Source organism: Phoenix dactylifera, chromosome 8, assembly GCF_009389715.1.
Source record: "Phoenix dactylifera cultivar Barhee BC4 chromosome 8, palm_55x_up_171113_PBpolish2nd_filt_p, whole genome shotgun sequence".
Classification (NCBI taxonomy): domain Eukaryota; kingdom Viridiplantae; phylum Streptophyta; class Magnoliopsida; order Arecales; family Arecaceae; genus Phoenix; species Phoenix dactylifera.
Window position 1 is genome coordinate 20,453,503 of NC_052399.1, and position 10,024 is coordinate 20,463,526.

The following is a 10,024-nucleotide window of genomic DNA, read 5'->3' on the forward strand; positions in this document are numbered from 1 at the left end:
ACTTAAAAATATTTGTTTTTAATTACATAGACATTCTTTTGCTTAAAAATTAACTATGATGCCACAGGGGCCAAACTTCGTATCAAGAAAGGCAATACTCTTGTAGAATGCCATGTGGTATAAGGAGATTAGTTCGCCGGATTGTTGTATGAAGCATCAAATCTTCTTGTGGGACATGGTAGCACAACTTTTATTTGGTATCAGGTTTGGACCCTAAAGCATTTTTAAGTATTACAAACAAACTAAATATATAAAGTTCAAGAAAAAAATTAAGAGGTATATATATCTATATCTATCTATCTATATATATATATATATATATATATATATATATATATATATATATATATATATATTAAGACATATGCATTTTTTTTCCGAATGATGATAAAAGAGCTATCAAAATTGTTGGAGATGAACCATCTAAAGGGTGATTCAAACCTCCCAATGCTAAGTAGAGGCCTGCAATAGTGAGAAAAACCCCAATCTACTATATTAATTGAAAGAGTGCTATTGAGATGAAATTATATGTCAAGATTGAGGGATAGAGGAATCTAGAAGTATTGAAATATCACAAAACATTTGTCACTATATTATCATCAATATATTCGAAGTCTAAGCCAAGATAATAAAATTGAGATTAACCACCATTTTCAGATAATCATATTAACAGATTTAAATATCCACTATCATTATATAACATTCTTGATACGGCCGGGACTCGATGTCCACTAAAATTACGGCTGCCAGCTTGGCTAATCAATGGCTGAGCAACATATGGCGCACGCAATCAACGGTCGAGCGAATCTTCGGAGGGATAGTGGGGTAGTTACAATTTAGTGCAAAATCAGGGTATCGGATAAAAAAAGGCATCAACGCCTAAGGCAACAGATAAGGAAGAGGGTGAGAATCATGCAATTAAATCACAACGGACTTTCACCCTCTTCTCTGTATAAATTAGACCAAGGAACCCTAAGTAAGAGGACTTTCATCTTGCTTTTAGCTCATTGCTCGTACTCTCAAATCTCTTCTCTTTGACTAAAACTCCACTTGACCTAAGCAGAAGGATCCCAATTGAATATGTTCCGGCAATCCCTGATTGATTTTTTTTATTTACAGGTCGGATCCTAAACTACTTGGACCAATTCCCTCTGAGCCGATCAATCACCTATTGCCAAATTACCTAACTCGGTCTGATCAGATTTTAGGCAGAAACAATACTAGGGCTTATAATTTATTGTATTTTGTGTTTGTAGCTTTCATGAGTGTCCCCACCTCCTCCCAAACACTGTTTGCAGGAAAGCAAGGTAAATAAAAATCACCTTGTAGAAATTTGACATTTTGTTTAAACGCATTGAAGGGGGGCGGGTCGATGGGGCAGCTTTTAATGCTCTCACCCTTCCCCATCCTGGTTTTTTCCGCCTGTGTCCGAAGCCAGAGTCAGGCCTTCACACCTTCCAAACCATTCCCCGGTTAGACCTCTTTCCCATCATTCCTTCACTCCACCGCTCATACCCGTGACTTCGGCCAAGAATACGAGTTCTACCGGTCAACTAGGTATTCTCCTACTCCCCCCTTTCCGGGCCTCCAACTGACGATAAATAGAAGCCCAAGTCGAAGGTTTCTCCCTTGTCCTTGGAGTTGCTCTCAGTGCCTCTCTTGGGGTTGGAGAGAGAGAGAGAGAGAGAGAGAGAGAGAGATGGGAGGGAGTGGAGAGAATTCGACTGCTGATGGGATGCAGGGGAGATCTATGGAGGAGGGAAACACTGGGTTTCCGAGAGACGAGGAGCGTTCTATTCCACACCCCGGCTGTGGAAATTCTGACGAAGGCTGTGCCTTTGGTCTCTCTGTTCCTTTCTTCCAAAAGGTCAAACTTCCTCCTCCCATATCTTATAATCCCATTCCTTGTTCTTTCTTTCTTATTCTCCTGTCCGCATTTTTCGGAGGTGGATTAAACGAATACTTCAATATAGTTTTTCTATCTTAGCCTGAGTTTGTTCGAGATTTGTATTTCCAATGGATCGAAGTCTGTGTTCGGAATTTTTCGTTTTTCTCCGAGAAGGAATCAAATTTAGTTGCAGTTCTCCAATACATCTATATATATTGTTGCGATTTCTGTCTTTGTTTCAATAAAAATACATCGTGCTTGGAGAGCGTTGGGCAGTTCGACCATTCTTACTTTCAATCTTTGATCAGTTAATTGGATTTGATTCTAAACCCCAACATCATTTTTATTAAACGTAAAAGAAAGCAAGACCCACCAAGATCAATATTCTTTATATATATATACATATATAAATTGTTACCAATTTGTTAGGTACGACTTTTACTGGCATGTTCTCTCAAAAAGAAGTAAATAAGGGGGTTTCCAAACATATAGATAAAATCCAGTTCCTTTTCTGATGCAAGGGGTCGGCCTTTTAAAGCTGCGGCTGTAAGTAGTTGGCCAACACCCTGATTACTCAATAGAGATGATGACTGTTTTTCTCCTCCCCCACCCCAATTTATCTTTAGATCATGGCTGAAGTGTTTTCGACCTACTTCGTGATATTCGCCGGCTGTGGCTCAGTGACGGTGAATCTAAGCAAGGGCAGTGTTACATTCCCTGGCGTATGCATTGTGTGGGGGCTGGTGGTCATGGTCATGGTGTACTCCGTCGGTCACATCTCCGGTGCTCATTTCAATCCTGCCGTCACCATTGCCTTCGCTACATGCCGGAGGTTTCCATGGAAGCAGGTTCGGAGCTTCATTGCTTCCATGTTCGAGAATTCTATGCTTTCGATACGACCATTGTTATCTCAAGTTCTTGTTTCCACCTATATATATTGCCTACGCGCAGGTGCCGGTATACGTATCAGCTCAGTTGTTGGGAGCCATCCTTGCAAGCGGTACGCTGCGGCTGCTGTTTGGAGGGAAACGTGAGCTCTTTGCAGGAACAATTCCGACTGGCTCGGATGTGCAGTCCCTGGTGCTCGAGTTCATCATCTCCTTCTTACTCATGTTTGTGATATCTGGTGTGGCCACCGACAACAGAGCGGTAAGCGTTAAAGCCGGTAGGATGAGATAGATTTATTTATATATTTTATATTATTTTTTTAATAAGTGAATCCAACATGTAAAATTTTTAATAATAAAGTTAAAGAGTGCAGGTTCGAACTCAAGACCTCTGCTCTGATAACATATCAAACAAGTAGAATATTTGAGGAAGAAAAGAAAGATTTTTTTTTTTCGTATATTACACCATATGTTACAAGGCTATATATATACATCAATTGTGGGATGAGGATGAGATGCAGGATAAGGATGAAATGCAAAACTACTTTCTTGGAGAAGTTTCATCCAAATTTTTATATGCTCGAAACGTACTCTGGTCCCATTTTGAACTGCACGGGAGTTGATTAAACTTCTTAGCTTTCTCTTGTTCATAATGGCGATCTTATTTTATTTGCCCGTTTCTATTGTCCAGATTGGAGAATTGGCAGGGATAGCAGTTGGAGCTACCGTCCTACTAAATGTGCTAATTGCCGGGTATTCAAACATAACCAGCCATTCAAATCTATAATGAAAAAACTTATTCTTTTTCTTTTTTAAGGTTTTTTGGTGCATGATGTAGCATGTTTGGGTCACAATTCTTGTTTGGAAACCTTTTCTCTTGTTCGAAAGTTGCACGAATCTAGTTTCCCTTTTCTTTTTTTTTTTGGGTGACAGCCCAATATCAGGAGCATCGATGAACCCAGCGAGGAGCCTAGGCCCAGCAATTGTGGGTAACCGGTACCGGGGTATTTGGTTGTACATAGTTGGGCCTATCTGTGGCGCAGTTGCAGGAGCATGGGCCTACAACCTCATCCGCTTCACCAACAAGCCCCTGCGCGAGATCACCAAGAGCACCTCATTCCTTAAAAGCTTCGGCAGGAGCAACTCCAACTAAAACGTCTAGTTCTAGGCAAAGAAACACTATTGTAGCCATTTCCTTTTCCTCCTCCTATCAATGTATACAGAAAGAGACTCTCTCTGCAATAGCGTGTGATGCAAGTTTCCCCATGGAAGGAGACTATTTGTAACTATATGCTTTCTTAAACGTCTCTCGCTTTCTATGAATAGAGCTCTGGTAGTGGAATTTGGAACAATTCTCAGATCCCTTGCGACCCATATTGTTATGAAGTATCGGGGAATATTTCAAATCAAGGAAAGGTCTTGCTCAACTTAAACAGTTTTTTTATCTATAAAGATGGGAGGAATCCTGTTTAAAACAAGTGAAAATAAGAATAGGGAGGGGGAAAAGGGTTGGGTTGGCAAACCAGAGGGTTGGGTTGGTTTCAACGAAAGGTAAATCAAGGACGGAGGAGCCAATTTTATTCAATATAATAATAAAGTTGAAGCTAAATTGCTTTTAAGATTCTTACAAAATCCTTGATTACGCAAAAGTTCTCCAATCACAGCCGTAGAGGTGTAGAACCATGTGAGGTCATTATATGAGAAAAATTACTGATGAGTCCCATAGTGAGTTGAAATTGTCGACCATTGCTTTGATGTCTGATTCTCAATTGTATCTAAGGCTGCAAATGGGTCGGGTTTACCCATGACCCAACCCGCCCCGCCCCGGTTAGACCCAACTCGGATCTGAATTGGAAGACCTGCGGAGTCGGATCGGGTCTTAAAATTGGACCGTTCTATTTACCAAATTCAGACCCGAGCGACCCATATATAAAATAATTAAAAATTAACATAAATAATAAATAATTTGGCCAAAAATCCGTTTGAGACTCTATGCTGGTTTTCCACACGTAATGTTACATTAAATTCCCATTTGACTAGTGAGGTAGATCAACCAGCCACATAATATTACATTAAATGCCCATTTCATTTCATCACGTAGATCAGCCAGAGCATTTATGGCTATGGGTTCGCGTCGCAGGAGCCAGCGGCATATTTATTTTCCGCTGGCGTCCAGAGCTCATGTTTTCAGCGGCGTCGCAATCTTCAACCGGTTTTCACATCTCCTCTCCGATCTCCTCTGCCCCAATACCCACCACCTCCTTATCCCATCCGACCATAGGAGTGGAGAATGAGAAAAGAAAAGAAAGGAAAGCGTCCAATCTTTTTCTTTTTGTCCTTCTGTGAATCAGGATGAGATAGGGCCAGAAATTAGAGGAGGAGGATCGATGGGTCTCCGTGTGGCGTTGGCCTCTCTTTTCGCCTCGCCCACCCGATCCCTCTGCTTCGACCTCCAATCGGGCAAACCCAAGTGTATCTTCGAGGACATCAAGCTCCACGCTATGGCCATCAGCAAGTACAGCATCGTCAACCCTTCCCGACTCTAGCCCCGGCGGCAGCGGCGGTCGGACCGGGCTTTGGAGAGGGTGGCAAGGAAAAAGGACTGAGGCGAGGGATCCAACCCGATCCAAATGATCCGTTGGGTCTGCTATCTGAGTATTCGATTTCATTTATAACTATATTTTAATTTTATATGGCACTTATATTTTTTGTAAAAAATAAATGACCATATTAATTTGGTATTAGCTTGATTTATCATCAACTTACTAATATCTATGACTATAAAATTTATTATCTAATTTATATTCATATTTATATTTATACTTTTAGCATCCGATTTATATTCATATCCATTTAAAACAAATAAATATATAAATTTTTTCATCGGACTAACATATGTCTCTATATTTATCAAACAAAATAAATATCGATATGAAATATTAATATCCAATTTCAACCCTAGCACGAAAAAAGATTGCCATCTTCAAGCATGAGTCCGCTCTCTGCGCACGCAGCCATTGGCCTAGAGGGGCTTTGCATGGGGTTGCAAGCAGCCATGCATAGCACACGGGTTAACACGAGCACCCTCCACTCAAGAGGCCAATGGCAGCAGCATGCCTGACACCACGCCACAGAAGGTATGCAAATGCTGTATATATCTATCAAATTCCAAACACCGTATGATACATCACACATCATACCACATGTTGAATATCTATGTATGTATGTCAGTATGCATGCACGTATGTATGTATGTATGTATATATGTATGCATGTATGTAACAAATGCACGTCAGAAAAAGGAATTCGAAAAGGGTTGAGGAAGAGAGAACAGTTTGCATCTGTAACATTGCAAAAACTCTAAATTTTTATTAATATTCATTTTGCTCACATTATCCTGGCCTCCTGGTGACCAAGAACAATAATTGCTCGGTTATTCAGGCTAAAACATTTTTGAGCTTCAGTCCTGGCATTATTAAGCTACTACAGCGAGAAGGTTGCTTGTTCGCCTCATTAAAGCATTTGCAATCGGTCTAGGCCAAGTTAATTAGACACCAGATCCTGCCAACTGCCGCCTTGTTGCATTTGAAACTGCCACCTGACCGGGCCTGTCAGCCTCATTTGACGCCAATCGCTCTCTGACAGGCCGGTGTATAATGCCGGATCCATACACCAGTAAAAACCAAGGTGCGAAGAGGCAAGATATTAGAGACAAAGTGCATTCATTTGATATATCAAAGTAATTCATTTACCAAAGAACAAGTGCTTATCTGTTTACAGGGTTCCCACCAAAGATAGAAGATGAAAGCATCCGGGGAGAGATGCAAACGGATAATGACAAGCATGAGCTTTGGGCTTCTCTCATATTCGAGATAGGCACTGAAAATTGAAGCTTAGCTGGTCCCCATCACTTCAGCAGGGCAACCAATGCTTTTTTTTATAACAACCAGTATAACATCATAATGGCCATTATAATGGTCTCTATGTTATAACATGTTTCCAGTCAAAAAATCAGTGAAGCATCTTGAATGTCCTAATAACTATGCATAAATTTGTCATGATATTCAAGATGGTTTCACTGACAGGTGTTTTTTGAGAGAGGAGGTCCGTAGTTACATAACGAATTTAATTGAAAATTTCTGAAAATTCAAGATGAAGGTGGAAGACATGAAACTGGTGCATGCTGCATCCATGGTCTTTTTGATTGTTACAACAGTTGCTATTGCTATAACATGTATACAACCAAATAGCATGGTCACTATAACGATATGAAAGTCATCATATGTGCAATATGACTGCAATAAAAGCAGAAACAACCACCATCAGATAGTTTCATTTTCATATAGCAATATGTTGTTGGTGCATTTAATTTAGTGGTTTTCGTGTTATGTGGTCTATGATTAGAACTAATCAGGAATGGTTAACAAAATATAACATCAAGACCCCACCCTCCCAAAAAATAAAATAAAATAAAATAAAAACCCACCCCCACCGAGGCAGGGAGATGAGGTGAGGTGACATGAGATGAAAAGGGACTTAGAGTTGAGAACTTTAAAAGAAACAATATAGTTTCACATTATCATTCCAGCAACTATCATATTGTGCTTTAAGTCAATAATTGCCAGCACTACTATCTTATTGCAGACAGTAAGCAACTTTTTAACATGATAGCATGCTAAAATGTTTCCATGTTATTAACTGCACCACCAAAATATCAGTTTTCCCTTCGAAAAGGTGGTCAAGATTAGTCCTCCGACTGAACCATAAACAAATGCATTTTCCACCAGTATGAATTAATGCATCTCTCTATAAAGTACCCAGTCTTAAAGAATAAAAAGCCACCTATCTTAATTTGATTCTAGATTTTCTATCAAATATTTGTCTACAAAACAAATGTAGAAGGCTACGTATCAAATGATGTGCAGCACAAATTTCCCAAGCAACACTAATTTCGCACCTATCTATTTTCATTTTAAATCAGAAAATGAGAAATCTATCTAATTTGTGATCAATAGTAGCTATTCTTATGAACATCAAGCTTCATTTTGATTATGGTCCCTCTGTTGAAAGCATCATGCCACAGCTCCAGAACTTCCTTCCCTTGGTGTCATCTGAAATACATAACAGTCATAAAATTTCATTATTTTACTTCTATGACCACATCTTATACATCTATCAGCAGGTACTATTCTATAAGTTTCAAAAGGTTCTATTTCTGAGTCACAAAAAAAAATTATCTTAAAAGCATTGTACACCTTCTATTATGCACAAATCCATCAGTAGTTAAGATGACCCCCTTTCTTAACAGACTTCCACCAATGAAACCCGTGGCGGTTCTTCGGCCCACGTTATAGCCGTGGGGGCTTCCCACACATAAGCTCATGGAGGCTTTTCATGTGTCCGCCCTATGGGCGCTATAACAAGGTCAGTCCAAATCATATCATATTCGTCTGATTTATCTGTTATTATTATCAAATCAATTATCACATATACAATGAATTTATCTCAACTTCAAGGTATCTTTATTTACATGATCATATTCTCAGCATCTGATATGTATAATAACCATATAAATATATTTGTACCGAAAATTATATAAAAGCATATCGTCACATGCCAAATCGATATAAATCTCATGATGCAAATTCAGCGATACAAACCAATAAACATATATATATATATATATATATATATGGTGATTCAAATACAAATATTCTTATCTCTACCGAAGATTGACTAAACACAATGATAGCTATCCTGCTTCACAGCCTACGAGCTGAAGTACAGAGTACTCCGATCAGCACCTTTTTGCGCAAATGATTCTTCCTCTACATAATCAAACTCAATTATCAAAAGAAAATCAAACAGTAGACTAGTATCCTGAACCGCCTATTGGCATCTACCAAGGGTCCATCACCTGGTCTCGAGAGTCCCCGTCACCACCTACCCGGTTCAACTAGAGAGAGAAAGACACCAAGAGAGAAAGAGAAATAAGAAAGCGAGAGAAACTAAAGAGAGGTGAGAGAAAGAGGGAGAGAAGAGAGAGAAACCCCCTCTCTCTCCTCTCTTCACGAATGAGGAGGCTCGTCCTCTCTTTTTCCTTTTCCTTCCCCCCTTCCCGTGCAGGGCCAAGGGGTGGCAGGGCCATGCAGCTCTGGCCGAACCAGTGACCGGTGGTGGCAAAGTTCAGTGAAAGAAGACCGAAACCGGGGTACTCTATTTCGGATGCAACTTTGGCGAATGCCGGCTCAAATTGAAGCAAATGAATACCAAAACATGGTTAGAAGAAGAAAAAGGACTCTTACCTCGGTCCAGCAAAAATTCGGCGACGTTCTGGCAAGGAATCAAAGGAGGAGATTTGAAGAAGCAATTCCCGGTGATTCTGGTAGTGGAAATTAGAGGAGGAGAGTTAAATAGGTGTAATCCTAGAGTTCGAATCGAACTCAGATTGCCCCAAATAACTCCGATTTCCACCTGCATCGTGCCACAGGGCATAGGAGTCTTCTTCTCTACTTGCATCGTGCTACAAGGAACGGTCGGGCTTGAGCCTGGCCTTTTCGAATCGGCCCACAAGCCCACGGGACTGAGCTGCTATGGGTCGAGCTAGGCCTGGCCACTCTAAGCCTGCCTACGAGCCCAAAATTTGAGTTGTTACACTCCGGGACTTGTTTCCTCCTCCGCCTCTCCGCGTGGGGGAACCAAAAAATCATTTTCTCCTCATTAAAAGAAGAAACGAGGAGCAAAAGTAGTTGGTAACTTTGATGGATATAAAACTGGTGCCATCACTTTGTTAACCATATATATTCAGTATTGAACAAGCCCAAGACTATTTAGATGGAACAAATTCAATCTCAAAAGGTTATTCGATGCTAGAGATGGTTAGCGGAATATGGCCACTAATTCTTTTTTTCTTTATTTTCCCCTCTTTCCTCTTCGCGGCACTGACTAGCCAATTGACATGTAAACTGATTATCCTGTGATATATTAGTTCTTCTGATAGTTGTTTAATGGCTATGAAAGGGGATTCTTCTGACTAAAAAAAATCTCTGTCACAGATATAGTGAATGGATAGATGAATGCGAACGTGTCAACAACCTTGAAGATGATGCTGCCTAGTTAGCGAATATGAAATGGGTGAGTGAAGTGGGTAAAAGCTACTCTGACCATAGCATCTGATATTCCTGGAACATTTTAATCAAAAACTTGCAACTCGTTTTTTGTGGCTCTTGAAAGTACGAGTGCAAGGATA

General features: G+C 40.1%; 1 protein-coding gene and 1 long non-coding RNA gene across 2 annotated transcripts; both read left to right on the plus strand.

Annotated features, from left to right (window-relative positions):
- Positions 1 to 1,608: 1,608 nt before the first annotated feature.
- On the plus strand, positions 1,609 to 4,127 carry LOC103707376 (aquaporin NIP1-1-like). Its single transcript, XM_008791831.4, has 5 exons — positions 1,609 to 1,867; positions 2,515 to 2,736; positions 2,840 to 3,037; positions 3,467 to 3,528; positions 3,709 to 4,127. The coding sequence occupies exons 1-5, from the start codon at positions 1,700 to 1,702 to the stop codon at positions 3,926 to 3,928; spliced, it is 870 nt and encodes a 289-aa protein (XP_008790053.1). The 5' UTR covers positions 1,609 to 1,699; the 3' UTR covers positions 3,929 to 4,127.
- Positions 4,128 to 4,871: 744 nt separating this feature from the next.
- On the plus strand, positions 4,872 to 7,010 carry LOC120111789. The gene is made up of 3 exons (XR_005513189.1): positions 4,872 to 5,417; positions 6,217 to 6,462; positions 6,556 to 7,010. It is a non-coding gene; the product is annotated as an uncharacterized LOC120111789 (long non-coding RNA).
- The last annotated feature ends 3,014 nt before the right edge of the window (positions 7,011 to 10,024 follow it).